This window comes from Hetaerina americana, unplaced genomic scaffold (assembly GCF_022747635.1).
Source record: "Hetaerina americana unplaced genomic scaffold, ioHetAmer1.1.p SCAF_8, whole genome shotgun sequence".
NCBI classification, from domain to species: domain Eukaryota; kingdom Metazoa; phylum Arthropoda; class Insecta; order Odonata; family Calopterygidae; genus Hetaerina; species Hetaerina americana.
In genome coordinates, this window is record NW_027287427.1 from 50,306,265 (window position 1) to 50,325,797 (window position 19,533).

Here is a 19,533-nt window from a genome sequence, read left to right on the forward strand (position 1 = left end):
CTTCCAACTGTCACTTCCCGGGCGACGCGCGTCCTACAGGATGCGAATGTCTGTTAACGCTTACCCCATCCACCACCTTCCCTCTATTTAGTGTTTTGCCTGTTTGCCTTCCTTCCCTCCTCTTCTGGTTCCCCTCAAAATACCCCTCCATCTCCTTCCCCCGCTTTCTACGCGTGCTTTAGAATGACGCTAGAAGATGGCTAATTTAAGTGAAGCTGGTCGCATTTATTAAAATAAAAACTGTAGAAAAGTATCATGGCTGTGAATTTTTATAAAGGTACATCACTCCCACAAAGTCGAGCCTGAAGCTTGCAAGTTACGCCAAGCTACAACTTGTAGCTTGGGGTAAAGAGCTTGCATTTTATTTTCTGGGTACGTGAAGGGAAGTTACTCCAATGGAAGTTATCCTCAGTACCGGGTGACCTCTACACAACACCTATCATCAAATCAATCTTGTAGTTGAAGGCGATTACCTACATTTAATAATAGAGGTAAGCAATCACATGGAAATGATTAACTTATCCTTTTAAATACAATAGCAGAGATAATATTGTTTTATTAAGAGTAATCAAATCATATTTCACGACATGATCATCATGACAAATCATGACAACTAATAAGTCCCAAAGGCCGTGTTAGGTACTGCAGTAATGTAATAGAGAAATTTAGGAACACTAATATATTTCCTTCGTATTGCTTTCGGGGAATAAAATCCAATTCAAATACGTCCCTACTTAAATAAGTTAAATACCACACAAATGAGCCCAAATCTTACGTAATATGTATTCAAACTCAAATGATGTAATTCATGAATATGTCACAATATTGCAAAACTCAGTATATTATTTAGGAACCTATGAATCGACTTCTGGTGGGAATCCCTGTGCGGTGAAGGACATGATAATAATGTAACTAAATGAGGGAATGCCCAGGCTTGAGGAAGTCGAGCTTAAAAGTTAGCTGCAAGCTTTGCTGGTTTAAACATTTAGATTAGGAGTCAATTACAGTTGATTCATTTTTCATCTCGAATCCAAGAGTATACAACATGGTGTACTCACCCTAATACCCTGTGTGTACATTAGCATCAGGAAGGTGTGAGGTCGCTCAGCCGTAAATTATTTAGTTAAATTTTCGTTGAAGATCTCACTTTAATAAATTTCACAGTACAGCATGAAACAGATAAATACAGCATGAAATTAAATGAGTGTGATTCGGATCTCATTAATTACCAAGAAGCTTTTAAACTACGTGATTTTCAATACTCTTTTTCCACCATGATCGAAGAACTGCCAAACATAAGCACTGTTACGTTACCTTTTGAAGGTCAAAATCTATAAGGCATATGAACCATCTCTTAATTAGTTCTTTAAAGATTTTTGAGATGGCTTAACTATGTTGCGGATACACAAACGTAGGCTACTGAGGGTTAAGGACTTATGTAACTAAACAAAGAGCGATTGATATTTCTTCAGACAAAATGCCAGCCTGTAGAATAAGTTATATCAATAGAGGAAATAAGGGGGAAAAGGGAATCTAGGTCTGAGCAAATAAGTACATGAAGATAACGTTTAATCGGAATGAATGACCCAATAATTTCTAAGAAGCCTAAGTGAGGAAATTTGTCTGTTGAAAATGCAAAATAAACTAACGATAAAAAAGTAGCTAATTGGTCTTTTTCTATTAATTTATTTGTGACAAAAATTTCTATTCCCATTGTGGCTCCCTGTTACGGAATATTGGCAGAAAGTCAAGTATAACTAAGGTTTGCTAAACGTGATGTTGGCACGAGTGACGTAAGGATTGGGAAATGTATTTATCCTCCTCTTGTTAGCTCCCTTTTATAATAGTAGTACGTGTCAATTTCCTGGCTGAGAACATGTTTGTTCGTGGTATCTAGAAAATCCAAAATAAGGCATTCCGAATCATTAAAAATTATCGTGGTTAAACTTCACTCTGATAATTTCAATCATGGCTACAGAATCATAGGATTACATAAATTATAACGTTTACATCGACTTCTTCAATATTACGATATCTTCAATTAATCAATACTTCAATAATATAAATTCCGGACACGATCACAAGCTTGCCCAATTATTCGTTGAAGAACTTGCATTGTTTCAGCGTATCGTGAATGTAGCAATAGATAAATAAATTCCATAAATAAAAGATGTTAGAACCCTTTTTAGATTTAAATAGAAGGCCTGGTGAATTAAACGTGGAAAGAGAAAACAAATTGTAAGAACTAGAAAAAACACAAACATGATTTCCTATTTTTCAAGTTTCCATGAGACGTGAAAAAATTTGAAGTCAAGCTCGAGGTGATTTAATTATTATAAAATCAAAGAGTATGCACATTTATTCAGTTTGCCTTACAAATTGCAATTGAATAATTGGTTGAAAACTAAAGGAATGCTTGACATTCTATCGTATATGATTCAATTATACTGTACACAGTGTTTACAATTGTGACAATTGTATGAATAGTTACTCTTTTCAGTTGCTAGTTTGAAAGTATAAGAAGTTTTTTTGGAACTATAAATCTTCTAAAACTCATGACCCTCCTGGCCATACGAATGTCATTAAAGTAGTACTTGAAGCGGAAAGCGCATGGGTTTACCGAGTAGTGAAACTGTCTCGGAAAACAATTCTATTTTGGATACGTGAAGAATTTTGCAGAAAATATTTAGTTTCCTCTCTGAAATCTGAACAGGAGGTTAGTGTAATTTAAATGGACGGAACAAATTCTCAGAGAAAGTACTACGACAAACATGGGAAGTCAGATACTTATTGAAAACACTGCGAGGGAGAGACAAAATTATTAGGCATAAGCTAATGCGAAACAGAAACTTGAGAACAATCATAGAAGGAAGATTTTTTGGTAAGAAATATTCGGTGAAATCCGCAACGGAATGTCAAAGGGTATAATTAGCGATGTAAGAAGGGTAGCTGAGAGGAGAGTGAACAGCTGCAGCAAATCAATCTTTATTAATAACTCTTGTGATAATTGAAGTATGTTGATGAAAAGTCTCATATGTTTGAGAGAAAAAATCCGTAATTGCGTAAAAGAACAATAGATAACGTTGGTATACGATAAAAAACATGTACGTTTGTAAAGCCTATTGTCCGTGACACACCTACATGTACTGTAACCCATGTACGAGTATATAAGTATACTTCCAACATTTTCTCGATTCTTCGATTTCGGGCAGTAACAAGATATCGGTTACCTCAATGACATCACGAAATGTGGATATTCTCTGGCAAGGTACCCTTACTCAATAAAACGCCGTTACTCTCAGTGTCTCGAAACCTCAGAGCAATATTTGTAACTATACGATCAACTAGAATGATCTACCCCCTGATCAATCCATCCCACGCACTAATTTCTTCTAGTTCCAGAGTTTTGCTGGGTACATAATGATGAAAGAGGAGGCAGACAGACAAAATAAACCCGCGTTCATTTTTTAATAAATTGCATACAATAAATCCTGTAAAAAATAATTTACTTGACCCCAGGCGCCGCTGGCGGGCCATTCAAGTATGAGATCCTGATTTTTCATGCCAATTTTTTCATCAGATTCAGCACTTATCAATTTTTATACAAACTTCATTCACTTTTTTGTTGAATTGCAGGCGTCATAAGACCCACCACACTGACCTACCCGGCAAGATTTCGTTCCTACATACCACAACGGAAGATAATTCCAAAAGGGGGATTATACAGAGGAACGGAGAAGGATTTTGAAGCATAAAAAATCTTTACACGCCATGATTATTCCTCCTTTAAAACGCTAGAAATGTGACGGTAAAAAGCGACCGTAAATGCACCCACCGTTTGCGTCAACAGTGGCTTTCAACTTCTCCCTCTGACAAGGCGAACGTTTAAGGACGTCGCAGTCCTCACTTCCGCCAGAGGTGAACCGCAGATTTCCTCTCCACGTACGCCAGTTATTCTCCACTAATGGGCTTCATTCACCCGCGAGGATGATCTGGAAGAAGAGATGGCCATTGGCGATCCCAGCTTGCCGTAAGTAAAAACGTCGCAATATCATCTTGTGCCGTCACTTCGTACTGTGCCATCGGCACAGGTTACCCTAAATCCTATTCAGAGTAAATTGGCGGATCTATGGTGCTTATTGATAGGAATGAGCTCTTACGGCTAGTAATATATAATAAATGTGAAACTCCAATAGCCATAAACAGTTTACCTTTCTAAACAAAGTAAAAATGAAATTAGTTGGCTAGCGCCACAAGTCAAGAAGGGGTAAAAGGTAAAAAAGGATAATGAGGTAGGTAAAAGGGGTAAAAGGTAAAAAAGGAGAGGATAAGAAAGGCGAATACGAATACGCGTATTTCGGCCACAAAGTAGCCCTCTTCAGCGTACTGAAGGGTAAACGTCACTACAACACAAGTCGAATTCCTCACTTCGACTTGTGTTGTAGTGATGATTACCCTTCAGTACGCTGAAGAGGGCTACTTTGTGGCCGAAATACGCGTATTCGTATTCACCTTTCTTATCCTCTCCTTTTTTACCTTTTACCCCTTCTTGACTTGTGGCGCTAGCCAACTAATTTCATTTTTACTTTGTTTAGAAAGGTAAACTGTTTACGGCTATTGGAGTTTCACATTTATTATATCTATGGTGCTTGTTTGAGATTTTCAACTGCCAGAAAATACCATTGTTAACCAAGATGGATTTTGAACGATTCGGCGCATGGGCGGATCTAGGAACTTTCCATTGAATGGGTTGAACATTTGGCCATAATTATCCTCCTCCTTATTATAACCAATTCTTTGTGGGTCGCGGTAGTCCGGGGGTAGAGCGTTGGATTACTGACCGGAGGGCCCGGGCTCGACTCCCGGGCCCTCTCTGGGCACCCACCACCCTGTGTGATTTTTCGGGTGCCAGATCTTCCTGGGAAACCATAAACGGCGCTGGGAAAGAAACTGCCACCCGTACCCTGGTGTGTGAAATTCACACGCCGTCGGGCTTAGTACTGGGTGAACTCTATCATCGCCTACCAAACCGACCTTCGGTTTGGTTGTTTTTAACGCTATTTGTGGTAGTTGACCGGTCAGCGGTAGGTTCTTGAGAAACACAGAAACTTGCTACGCGGTGTGTCATGGTCATACTTTACCACCTTACATTACCATAGACCATTTTTGTAGCTAAGCGTCTTTTCTAAGAGACTTAGCAATACAGCATTACTTCGGCAGTTGATACATCAAAAACCTACCTTAAACGGTAGACTACTCATGATTAAGAAAACTATGTGCGTACCTCTCGTCGTGTAACCCAATATTTCTAATATTTTCTTCCCTATTTCTCGCTTGCTCAGTATTCAGCCTCCATAAACACAGTCTTCGGCGTCTCATTGTCTCTGTAAATCACCGGAATCCACATTCCGTATATTTCCAATTTCTTGTTTTTTACCTATGATGTAAAAAAGTATTTCGCCAGTCACTGGCATAAATGTTCATTGAGATGATTGCAATTTGTTATCTTTTTTGAAATATCATCGTATCTTATAGGTAAGCCGCAATACTATTCACTCCTCTCATGATATATCGCATATGTAAATCTTCACCCCACTCTGAGTGATGAAACCAACAGATCATTTCTCTGAATCCGTTAATGGTTTTAATTGGAGCAACTTACAAATGACTTACTTCGAAAGGATTGAGTTTAGTGCCTTTACTGTCTGTATCTAATTTGTCACTCTAATGTTAGTTATTATAAGGTAAAAGTTATTTGTTTGAGGTTGGTCTAGAATCATCTCATTGATATTTTCTGTCTGCCATCCCTCGACAGGATAACTGCGAAAAATATCAGCCGAAGGTCTTGGACACGGACACGAATTGAAGCCCCGCCGATGCGGATACAATTTTGATCATCCGCTTGAAGGCATTTAATTAAGTTTCTCCCTACAGAAAAAATACAGTGTAATATAATCATTCATTCAACGCCTCTATCCATTACCCTCTCACTAAACTCGTCTTCAGACTTCAAATCACTTCAAACTAATTACTTAGTTTATTCTCGGAAGCTTTAATGTGCTGATCTTCTCGATTATATGAGCATTAGACATTATCAATCGTTCCAACAACGTGTATACAACCTTAATTAGGAAGAACATAATTACACATTCCTACAATCACCTAATCACACAATTTTTTAACAATCGGTAAATGGCTCATTGGACGGAAAGGGAAACAAACGAATAGGTGCTAGGCATGGTGGGGGAGGAGAGAGGGTTGTTGGGAGCAAATAAAGGAGGCAGGACAGGTGGATGCAGAGCTTTTTGATTGACTATGAAATGTTTAAGACTGAAAAGCGGAATGCTGAAGAAATGTAAATGAAGGGGGGAGAACGTTAGGCAAGGCAAGGAAAAGTACAGGCATGTCGGAAATGAAGGGGCGTAGAATGTATGCAGAATTGAAGAAAAGTTTGTTTTAGCGTGGAGCCAGGTTACGTCTTGGGTGAAAGAAGTGTAGGAGTGTTAAGTTTCTATCCATCCAAAATCTACCGTAAATGGTAAGCTACCAAAATAGAGTGATAAGTGACTGATGCCAAAAAAGTACATACTTTCATTCATCAGGTAAACACTGACATAGGTTTTGAAAAAAAGCAAGAGGTGGACTTTAAAAATAACGTACAAACTGTTAAATAGGACAAGTTTTAATAAAAGTACACTTTTTCGGTTAATTTAGCACCTTAGTAAAATAATTAACTGTTTACCTTTAAAACTTGACATTCCGGTAAAACTAAACATTCTTCTAATCATGTTCAAAATTAATTTCTTCTATGCATTGAATAACTTGTAATTGTTACTTCACCCTAAGTGGCGGTGAATGCGAAAAGCAGAGATTTTCTGAAACCAATTGCTTGTCAGTCCGTAAGAGCGCAGAGGGGTGAAGGAGCCCGAAGTCCGTCCTTATTCTGTACATCAGAAATAATTTCCGGAAATAACTAATCAAATTGCAGGTCCCCCTAGTCTGCACAAACAAATCTTTATAATTGCAAAACAATTAAGAACATTAAAAACCCGTCGAATTTTTACGTAATGAGATTTAGAACATCATGCAATACAAGAACTGTAAAGGACTGGTAAATCGGCTTACTTCTTGAAGAAATGGTGACTTCACACCAATCAGGTGTATTCGGTGGGACACGAGAAGGCACTCGCTTCTGCGTTACAATTTAAAGTGCTATTCCCGCTGTCGTAGACCATTGTTTTCGAGAGAAGGGTATTATAACTGGATAGGTTGCAACCAAGGGGGGTTGACTGGATCAACAATCAGGATGCCAAAGGGGTCCTTACCCCTTCTTCGCCCTACTTTCCCCACTCTCCTCTTCTTTTGAGTTATTTATTATTGTAATTTAACTATAAACGCAAATTTTTAATGCTATGTGTCACCAATTACGCCATGTTCTTATCACTTAAAGGTATCAAGGGGCAATTTTTTATAACTATGCCGTTTATTTACGAAAGATATTCTTTACTTTGAGACTAAATTCATTACAAAAAATCTACTAAGGACTGGACAGAAGTACATGGATATCAGGAACAAGGCTTGCTTTCAAATATATATTTATATTATGTAGGGTAATTACTGAAACTTTGTGGTTTGCCATTGAAGAAATTATCAACCCTGAGCTGACCTGTTCTGCGGGTTTCACGAGCTTATTTTGGAAGCTACGAGCTCACCCATATGCGAACCTATGAGAAAATGGGACACGGTATTTTCGAAATAGAATATTTCTGATTAATGGACCTTCCAAATAATAGGCACGCCATTCTCCTTTTTGTTTATCCTAAATTATTTCATAGTCACTAAAGACGGTGGTCTACAAATTTCTTTTATTGGCTTTCATGGTTCATAGTTCAAGTCCACTCCTGCGTTATTTCCATCTTCATATCCACTTCATGCTGTTTAAAAACCATTTCTCTTCCTTCCTCATTTCCGTTTCTCTAACATTCTTCCTTTTGTCAAGACCTTGATCATTCCACTGCCTATGAATAATTATAAACTTCCTTCTAACCTCCTCGGTGTCATTTTCTTATTTAATGCTTCCACCATTGCAAACTCAGTATTTTATTAGATATTGAGAAGGACGCCTATATCGTCGACCATCCTGTTGTGATCCTAGAATACATTCGCGTGCCGTAGGATAGCAGACCGCAGCCGCACCAATAACGGTCGGCCACTGAAGGCTGAAGTTATGAAATTCACCGGTCCAATGTTTGTGTACTAAGTTAGAGAGGTCCGAATAACCTCGTTTGACACAAATCTGAGGCCCTCCGAAAAGAACGAAGGGGGGCGAATGAGGAAGTTATGCCCCACTCGAGATATTGTACACAAATTATTGGACGTATTTGCAATAGTCAAAAACATCCCTTTTTTACATAAACCCACCAATGTCATTTTCATAAAACTATTACAACATTTTTTATTTTCCGTACGATTATTTTCTTATCTCTTGTAAAATTTCCTAATTCGGACCGATGGACCTCAACTGTCACAAAAGTGTATATAACCAAGTAGGTATTCAATTAATAACAGTTTGGAAGATGATGCACATGGACAAACAAAGTGAATTTAAACATTTTTCCCAAATAACTTATTACTCCTTGGATCTGTCCCTGTTTGAAATACTACTTTGACCTTCCGTAGACTTGATTCTTGCTTGAGATACGGCCCTCTGAAGGGATACCCGAGCTTCTCCTTAGCTGAGGAGGGTTGGCCAAATTCCTCCAATAGAACTCTTCTTACTCTGCTTGAGGTAAAACAATCGAACTCTCACCTCTGACTTGCTCCTCTCCCCTTCCTCAAATCACATCTTCTCCACCCCCTCCCATATCCATGGAAAGCAATACAGAACAACAAAGATACCCTAGTAAGGCAGAGAATTTTAAGCTTGAGGTGGGGGGCCTTTCATGAATTATACCAAAAACTGGTCTCACCGTTGCTGGTCTTGAGCTCTCCCTAAGTTATGAGAAGGAAAAATAGGCACCTAACAGGCAATCGATCGGGTGGAAGACAAAATCATCATGATCCCCATTGTGAACTGGGTTGTAATCTTCAATAAAATCCATGGGGGCAAATACAAGAAGGAGCATACAGGTGTAACAATAGGGGTAAAACTGTAGGCCATCTCAGATTTTCCCCAACTTTGCCCTGCTGGCCACTCTGCCGGTCACTTGAGGGCACATTCACTATCTGTAAATGATTATGCAGTATAGTTTTGACAACTATGGAAGTGGACCAACTGTGAAGGCTGCTTGTATATGAAGTATGTACACAGAAAGGAAGAAGGATGGATAGAGATATCCAGAGCCACCTAGTTTATTATTCTTCACTTAGGGTGTCTATAAGTCTAAAGCTTTCAAAGTAAACATGCGACAAATAAGTAAAAAAGGGCATTAATTCATGAATGAAAAGCTCACTGAAATTTTTGCACAGTTGGGACCCATTCAGGAACCTTGAATGTGAATTTTTTATACCAAAACAGCTGAGCTCTTCACACCAATATTTCCAATGCTCATGCCATTTTTGACCTCCTCGTGTCAAATTTCTCCTAGTTTCGGTATTAGGGGAGGGTTCATTGCTAATTAATCGGTGTATTCTTTCTTGTAGTATTGTTCTAGTAGAGAGGGTGAAGGAATAACAAAGCTAAAAATAAAACTTGAGGGCCACTACACTCATTATAACCTTCTCATAGCTAGGTAGATGTTGGGAAAACAGTTTTATCACCTAATAACTGTCGCAAATGCCAAAAAGTTGTGTGATGATAGCTTTCACTAGCCATATTTTGGTAAACATTACTAAGAAAAGCATCCAAGAAAGGGTTAGATGTAGGGAGAAATCCAGGGAGCATTATCATGATGGAGATAATATGTAATTTTAATAAGTTTTATCATTTTTTCCTCAGGTAATAATTTTGGAAAATATTGAAATAATCATAAATTAGGTCTACAAGATCAACTACCATACTACAATCAGTTGGTAAATGGCAGTTGGTAATTATACTGAAATAAGTAAATAGTTATCTTTGTACAGAAACACTGGAACTGTATAGAATTCTTAAAAAATGCAGATAGAATAAATAAAACACCTTTTTGAGTTTTGAAAATCAAACCTAAGGATAGTGCCTCCTTATCAATACCACCACTTACTGTTCACTTGTAAATTATCACCGACTTATTCAACAACTAAGGGTCATATCAAGAGGCCTAATAATCCATGAACCAGTAGATGCACCGAATAATGTTAAACTCAACCAAGAAAGAGCAACATATCTATGATGCAAATGAATTTAATTCTTAGTAGTTGGAAATGATCTCCCATTGTATCTATTAATCTTCGACTGCAAGTTAATGATTTGTTTTTTTTTAATGCTGTTCTCTTATCCCTAACTTCAACCTTTGTCACCTTATTTAAAAGACAGCATTCATCCATGTCTCACAAGTTTTATGAACCAATCAACATTTGCAGTGTTACTGAAATGTGCAGCTGTACTCGCTGTGGTCCATATAAAGGAAGGAACCGAGAAAATTTTTTCTGCCGGGGAAGATCTCATATTGACTTGCGAGGGGCAAGGAGAACTGACATGGACCACTCCAGTAATTATGCTCTAACCTTTAGAAGTGACCTTATTCAACAAAATTCACTTATTTGCTATTTACATTATTAAGTATGAGGGTAAATAGAAACTTTACACTTCCACAGTAAAGATTTAATATTTCATGACCATGGTTTCGATGCTGTGCATCATCTTCAGGTGATGATGATGCACAGCATTGAAACCATGGTCGTGAAATATTAAATCTTTATTGTGGAAGTGTAAAGTTTCTTTTTACCCTCATAATGAAGGAATTCCACAAAGTTAAACCTGAAACTGAAACATTGTTAAGTGTTTCAGACAATATTAAGTGTTTCTTATACGCCTCACTTTAATGATTTTTAGGAACTTGCAAGTGATCGTGCCCGGTTTCAAGAATCACCGGGCAAAAGCATTCTTAGAATTAATAAGAGTGAAGCTGATGACACAGGCCTTTACACCTGTAAAAGTGGAAAATCTGATAATGCATCTGCAGAAGTATATGTATATGTAAGCGGTAAGTTTTGTCATCTTGTTCCTAGGTCAAGTTATTGATAATCCTTTCAGTTTTGTTTTTTCATTAGTATATAACAAAAATTAGTATGAGGGCTAATTCTGTAACTGATTATTTCTGCATTAAAATTATACACGGCACAATTTTGGAGCAAAAATGAGGACTCCTGATTATGTAAAGCAGCCCTAAAGCATTGATATATCACTATAAAAGTAACTTAAGCAGAGCATTATGTTAAATTGCACCTGTATTTGGAGTATTATATTAGTTTCATTTACCTTATTCGTCTGTTTTACCTCTTCGCCGAAGTCACATAAGCTTTGATCTTCAAAATTTTCAGTTGGTTGACAAGATTTTTAATACCCCAATAGTTATTTCATTTACTACATATTAGGTGGATTATTACATGAGAGCATCTAAGAGCACATTAATATCTAAAGGAATATTTTCAGTCATACAAACAGATTCCCTCTGAGTGGAAGATATTCACCATTCTCAAATCAATTCATTCACTTGAATATGGCTAGCAGGCAACCAATTTTATCATTATTATTCAGTATTTTACTATTTATGGTAGGTTTTGGATAGGCAAAGACTGGCCAAGGATATATACTCTTTGCCTCTCAAAACAAAACACACCCTCACATCTGAAACTAAAACAAACTCTTCAATTTCGCATACTTCCTTCCTCCCTTCATTCTGTCCAACATGCCTGTCCTATTCTTACTCCTTCCTCATTTGCCTAACATTCTCCCCTCTATCACACCTTCAACATCCCCTTATCAACTAAAATACTATGCATCCATTTTTGGATTTCTCCCATAATCCTCTCTCCTCTCCCACAATTCCTAGTACTCCTTTACTTGTTTTCCTTATCATCCGTTTTATATTGTCCATCCTTCTTCACACCCACATCTCAAACACCTTTACTCTATACAAATTTCATCTAGCTTCAATGATCATGTGTTATTGCCACCATACAAAACTACACACCATACCAACGTTGTGATGAGTCAACTATTTTATATTTTATGCCATTTTTATATTTAAATGACTCACTTTAATTATTATCTTCATGTCACTATCCTTTGAAATCCTCATATAAAAGCTCATTCTTAAAACTTCAAGACATACATGTACTGCCCAGAAGAGTAGAGAAGGTGAGTAAGGCACAATCACCCTAAGTTATGAATTTTGCTACTAAGACTCAGAAACATTGAATGTCAATACAACACCGAAACAACTATAGCATGGGCAATCAATTTTCTCAATTTCCTGGGAATGGATTTTGACCCTAATTTATCACTCCTGAAATGAGTTCTTGAATTTAAAATGATGTAAAAGGGGAGAAAGATAGACATCCTTGCATAGCTTAACTTAGACCAATATTTCTTCATGGTGTGAATTTTGGCCCTTAATGGTCTTATTTTGAAGTGATCATTATATCAATGCAAAAAACTTTCTCATTGTATTTCAGATGATGAATCACTTTTTATTTTCAATCACAACGCAGCACTGCGATCCAGCATTGGTGAAAATCTCACCATTCCATGTCGAGTCACTAACCCTGCCATCAATGTAACTCTAACACAGGTAAGATATGATTGTAAATGTCTGTTGTTGTTCACCTTTCACTATCTTCTTTAGAAGTTCCTAATTATTGAATGAATGTTTGATAGTTACACAAAAAATAGCAAAAAGTATATTCAAGTAGGGTAGAAATATTTTGCCCTGGAGAGGAAAAAATTTGCATTCAACACAATATCAGGGTTACTTTAAAACAGCTAAAGTTTTTATCATTGATTAGCACCATCTTTAAGTAAATTTATGACGTGTCCTGGAATATTTTCAAAAACTTAAGACAGGATTACTACTTGCTTGCATTATTTTTGGCAAAAAATATTTCATTTCAATTGTAAGAGCGTTTAGATCAGGCACCTATAGTCTCTCCAGTTGTCACTAATTAAATTATTTCTAGGAGTAGATAAGTACCAGAAGGTATCTGTAATCATGTCCAAGTACAAACATTAACAAAAATGAATGGTAACATGATAGAGTTGCAAAAACTGATGCACAAAAATATAACTCAATGGAGTTTCAATGCAACAATTTCAGAGGGTAAAAATCATTCGCCTTGACTTGGATTAGAGGTTATTTTCACTATCCTTACTTCAGCATAGTTATAAGGAATTTTGTTATACCAGGGTAATACTGCATCAGATACCTACTGATAAGGCAAATAAATTATCATATGAAAACACAGATACAATAATACTTTTTCACAGATGTTCATTGGTATGGCATGCATTTCACCACTCTATCGCACTCTGTTACAGATGCTGTAACACAGCGAAACATGTCATAATAATAAACATCCTTGAAAAGGTATTCATATTTATATTTTGATGTGAGTATCTAAAACTTACATGAAATAGAGCCAGTTAGAGTTGAGTAAACCAATGGATAATAAAATGATGGGAATAAGTAAAAGACATGAAAAACTTAGTTAAGTAAGTTACTTAACTAAGTTAAAGGACATAAAACGCAACAATTCTGAAATATATTAAAGCAAATCACAATTCAATTTTATTTGATTAATTATGCTCTGTGTTGAACTACCTATGAATATTTCCTGGCTTCCATCCAGCTGTGTCAATTCTGTTTCCCAACTTCCTAACCTGCTATTTGGTATTAGAAAATAGTACTAGTAAGATATCTTTTTGAGGACCAACTATCCATAATAAACACCACTAAACAGTGCCACAGCATTACTCTCAGCATAGAAAAAATTAAAATCTAATTTTAAAAGTTAGTTATTAATACAATAACCCTTTTTCATGGGACATACATTTATGAAATGAGGTAGGTAAATCACCAGGGTACCTCTATACAGAGAAAAAACAAGATAAGAGAAGATACTCTGATTAGTCAAAGGTGAAGGCCAATAAAATCATAAATGACATTTCTGTTAACATCCTGTAATACTTTCTTGAATGATTGTTCTCCTTGAAAGCTCCAAGATTTGAAATAGCCTCCAGCAAAATTGCATTATTGGATTGTTCAATCCTAGGCTGAAAAAAGAATGTGAATCTATTTGCATCTTTGCTCTGAAACAGAATTCATTCCCTTTCTTGAAACCAGTTTGAGGGAGTTCAATCTCCCAAATATGTCTTCCCCATTTCATGATGTTAAATTTTTACTATTTCAGGATTTTTTCAATGGGCTTGATTACAGGATCTTTGCTTTGATTGCAACAATCTGCTCAGAAAATCCTTTACTTTTGTAAGAAAATAAAATGAAGTCTTGGGCTTCCTTGATAATATTTAACTTTAATCTGATTTATTCCTATCGTAGCTATGCATCATGTTTCTGATACTTCTTAATCTTATTATCACTTCTCATCGTTCTGTAGTCAGAATATTTGTGTATTTCTTTTCCCTAACTTCCTTTTGGTGTTCAGAGAGTTGATGTCAAAATTGATGACAATAATGAAGTAGATGAGCTGAAAATATAATCCTTTCCCTCAAAGATGATAAGGAAATTCAACAGTATCTTTCATGAGCAATACTTAAACCTGCTGTGCACCTTATTTTGCTCTACCTTTTTTTGGTATTTTGACCATTATATTTCTAAATCAGTGCAAATTTCTAAGCCGATTTTTTGGGCAAGTTAACCATCAGGCCAAATTATAAAATTATAAAGGAGAATTTCTATGTTTTGCATATATTTCTTGTAAAGCACATTGAAAAGTTTTATTGTCATCTCATTTAGTATTAAACATTGAAAATCAAAACTCAACATATATGTAATGTGACTTATTTTCTGATTTATCCTAGAATTCCATCCTAATCTCACATGAAGTTGAGTATAACCCAAGAATAGGATTTGTACTAGTAAATGTGGACTACAATCATCAAGCTTCATATGCATGCTCAGCCAGCTACAAGGGCAAAACAGATGACATCTATTTCCTTTCTTACATCAAAGGTGTGTTGACATATACTTACTTAATCATAGCTACTATTTTCGAGTGAATTTAAATGGCATGAAATTATGTCATTGATTACAGCAGTTACTTACAATCATAGATAGAATTTATCTAGATTGATTGAAATTGATGTAGAATTACATAGTGTAAAGCAGAATAGTGTATATACCTCAAATTCAGAGTACTAACCATGAATAGAGGACCAAATTTCTAAAATAAAAACTATAGGTAGAACATTAAATCAGGCAAGGCTTTGTGGATATCAGGTCTCAAGAATTAACCAAGGGTTAATGGATGCACGGAAATAATTTATATGCACACATTATTTCTCAAATATGAGCATTAAGATTCATAAAATTTATGAGAGATGAATTTATCCAAAAGGCTAAAATGGATTTATATTATTTCCTATTCCAAAAAAATAGATGAAGCAACAGTATGTGGGAGCTACTGAACTATTAGTTTAATGTCATCCGTCAGCAATCATAGTACATACATAGCTAATTTAAAAAATGGAGGGGTATACAAAATGTCATCCTTAGCAAATGAGGTCTCTGAATAAAGGAATATGAAATATAACTAGAGTGTGTTTCTTTGAATAGTGAATTTTGATAAGGCATTCCTCGGAGTAAATTGGGCCCAATGAATATGTTGAAGAAGAAAGGAGTAGTCTGGACCTTTACATGTTTCAGACTGAACAAGTTTGGGTAGTGGATGGTTAATCAGGGTCACCAGTGATAGGCAAGGAGTAAGACTTAGTTATCTATTATTACAGGGCTTTTCAACTGCAATAGGAAGATATGGCAAGGAAAGCATGGGAATGGCTGAAGGCAAGAGTAAAATCAGGTGAGGAGCTGAAGAAATCAGTTACATTGGCAGATGATCAAGCTTTAGTTAACCAGTCAGCCGGGGATGATTATTGAGAAGATTGCAGAACCATTATGAGAGGCATAAGATTAGAATTGATGAAAAGAAAATGACGTCAATTTTCCTTGGATACATGCATAAGACCATTTAGCCCAAAACACACCTTAAACTGTACTTCTTGGGAACAAAAAGACTAAGTAAAAAATTAGAGGGTAAGGGTATAAGCTAAAGTACCATATTTTCCCATTGATAATGTACATGTCATCCATACAAAAATGCTCAGATGATGGAAAAAATGACGATGCGCATTATGTTATGAAAAATGAAACAATCAAACATTTACATAACTATGTACACAATAATTTAAAGAAGAGTCTCACAAAAATAAATTAGTCTGGAAGCATGCCTTTCTAATTGCATTCCATTTTATACATATGCACGTGTATATACAGATGTGTGGCATCAGTACACCTTCAAGATAACTAAGAAGCCCTGGGCGCACGGTATCCATACAGATTCATGATAACTACAAAATTCTGGGTGTGCATTATACATAAGGTGCATGTTATCGATGGGAAAATATGGTAATTAGAAAAATTAACCCAATTGGGAAGTGCTGTAGACAAGATAGGGAGAGTAGTAAGGATATTAAAAGTAGAAATGATTTGGGTGAAGCAACTTTTACCAAGAGATGTTGATAACAAATCCTTAAAGTTAAGACACAAAGGAAAGGTTAGTGAAAAGTTGAGGCAATGAAATATAGTTTTGTAAAGCTCAAAAACTTGGTCATGAGGCAAAAGATGTACGCATGGATGTACGCACGCTTATAAGAAGTGGGTGTAGTGTGGGTATGTATGGGTAAAATGCTATTTTGTTAAAAATACTAGACAGTCATGAAATTCAAAATCCATTATGGGAAAAATTTAATGAACTGATTATGCTACAGAGCTATATTTTGTTGAAAATTAATAGCTAATATTGCCCTATTCATCAAATAATAATCTTTTGCAGTGATAATATTGCTGACTATCATGTGCTATGGAATATCTTTACAAACTTCATTGGTTGTATTTTTTTCTCATGTAATTAAGGAGCAGCAAAACAATATGAAGCGAGGAAAATTTTTCTAAAATAAAGCAAGGAAACTACACTTCCTTTGCTTTAATCATAGATCCTTGCCTTCTCTATTTCTATTTTCATTCTTACTTTGAATTCCTCCACCCACTTTTCTTCCCATCTCTCCCCTTCTTAGCTTTTTCAGATGATTTTCTCTTCATGCTCATGTCAACATCACCCATTGTAAATGAACAGATTGGTGGTCAAATGAAAGTCTGTCTACTATTTATAATATTTCATCAACCATTTCTTAGCCTTTCTTTTACGACTTGAATAGCTTTGTAAATAATTTTCATGTCCATGTTGGTTTTTGCAAAGAGCATTTGTAGTCACTGAGGAATGGCCATTCTCATGCCTGCAGAAATTTCTCCACCCCATGTAAAATACTTACACTGTTTCAATCATTCAATAAATGGGAGTTTTCAACATGATCCGAAGTTTAGGTAGTTCAAAGAACTGTGAGGGATATCACAACAGTACTTCATTAGATTAATCCACTAATATGTATCAAAATTCAGAAATTTCACAGTGTATAAGTGATAAAACTCAGGATATGTTAAGTTTTGCAGAGGAAACATTACCTTACTTTGCATGGCATAAGAGGCGACCAAATATTGATGAAAATATAAAATGCTTGCATTTCCTGATTGTTCACTTATGGTGTGTTTCATTCAATTTTTGACTTTTTACAGCTCCAACAATGCTGCCAAAGCCATTTATTGAAGGAAATAAAGAGTTCCGAGTACGTGAAGGAGATGAAATACATCTACCATGTAAGGTGAAAATTGAAGCACACATAACTCACACCTTAAATTGGACTCTTCCAGGTGGACGGCCTGCTCATGAGGTAAAGTATGTATTCTCAATAAGTTTTTAAAAGCTATCACCACTACTGAAAGGGAGAGTTGAGTGAAAATTGTTTTAAGCTAGCAGTAACATGCATCATGCAATAAAGGATATTGCAGAACCCATGAAAGAAATAAAAATAACAGCAAAGGTGATTTTGGAAAAAAAATGTCCTGATTTTTTAGGTTTGAAGAGATTTTTAAAAATGCTGTTGATAAAAACGTCATCAAAGGAAGTCCTTTTAATCTGAATTGTAGGCAGAAGGCATAGATAACTTTAACAGTCAAGCAGGGAAAACATAGCAAATAAGGATTTGATTGAGTTGCAAACATAGAGGGTTGAGGAAAGCAAATGAGAGGGAGGATGGGAAACTAAAATGGCTCATGGTCACAAATTTGAATAGACCTTTAAAATCAGATCAATGCCACATTGGAAAGACTAGAGATGGAATAATATGGAACATTCAGTCATTATAACTTGATTTTGTTATTCAGAGTTTCAAGAATTCCTCCCTACTGTATTGGAAAAAATATAAATTTCTGTATATTTGCCAATATTTTCATTTTTAATTCATTAATATTTGTAACAAAAAGTTTTTGGACTATATAGAATAAAAATGTATTTTAAAACTTTAATTTACTAACCCATGAACTATGCACTAACTTATATCCAACTATTATGAGACTGCGGTCACATTATTGGAAATGACTGTATAAATAACTTATATTTTCCAGGATTCCAGAGCAGTTTTAAGCCACAAGACCTATAGCCCAATTGAGAAAACTCCACGATATTACAAGGATCATGAACTAAATTTAACTATTCATTCTGCAATGAAAATTGATGAAGGGAATTACTCATGCACTATAAGTAGCCAGTCTGAGGATAAATCGGAAGTAGTGCGAGTTGTAATAGAAGGTAAGCTACATCAGCATAAACTATGTGTTCCAGAAAGATCAGTCTGTACATTGTATATTGTATGCTGAACAGTTGCTTGGTGTGCACATGCAGACTGATCAGATGGCCAAGAAGCAGTCAAAGTGGCCAGTTGGTATTCGGTCCTAAACTGTGATTGAGAACAGTCATGTAACCAACCCATAGTGGCTTTGCCATTTGCAAAGATTTCTAATACATACATGTTTTATTTATTTTCGCACTATTTTCCTGACTTCATCCATTGTGTGGCTGGGAGATCAACTTCACAGGGCCATGGGTGTCAAATTCAAGCTCTATAAAAAACACTTAGACACTATGTGCTACCTCTCTACTCATGAAGGAAATTATTTTGATGAAGTCTTGAAAATTAGTTCAAAAATTTAAAAAAAAAACATCCATTACCTCTTCCATATTCCCAAATAAGTTCATGTTCCCATGGAATATTGTCATATGCTCATTATTTTTGACTGAAGATGTCAGAAAGGATGAGGCACAGCTAAGAGTCTCATTGTGGTAACCAGCATGTAAATAACACCCTACTGTACGTCAAAAGCATCTATTAATACCCCAAAAATATTGAATAAGTACACCATCCTAACCAGAAATTCTCTTGTAATCATAAATTATGAATAGAGCACCCTCCCCTAGAGGCACATAAAC

At 36.0% G+C, this 19,533-nt stretch overlaps 1 protein-coding gene across 1 annotated transcript in view; it reads left to right on the plus strand.

Moving 5' to 3' along the window:
* The first annotated feature begins 10,478 nt into the window (after nt 1–10,478).
* The window catches only part of LOC139698016 (vascular endothelial growth factor receptor 1-like), a 46,385-nt gene continuing 37,330 nt past the window's right edge, over nt 10,479–19,533 (plus strand). Inside the window, exons 1-6 of the mRNA XM_071596872.1 lie at nt 10,479–10,628; nt 10,973–11,123; nt 12,598–12,713; nt 14,957–15,107; nt 17,784–17,938; nt 18,672–18,855. Of these exons, the coding sequence (XP_071452973.1) occupies nt 10,479–10,628; nt 10,973–11,123; nt 12,598–12,713; nt 14,957–15,107; nt 17,784–17,938; nt 18,672–18,855 (907 nt within the window). The remainder of the gene's footprint in view (nt 10,629–10,972; nt 11,124–12,597; nt 12,714–14,956; nt 15,108–17,783; nt 17,939–18,671; nt 18,856–19,533) is intronic.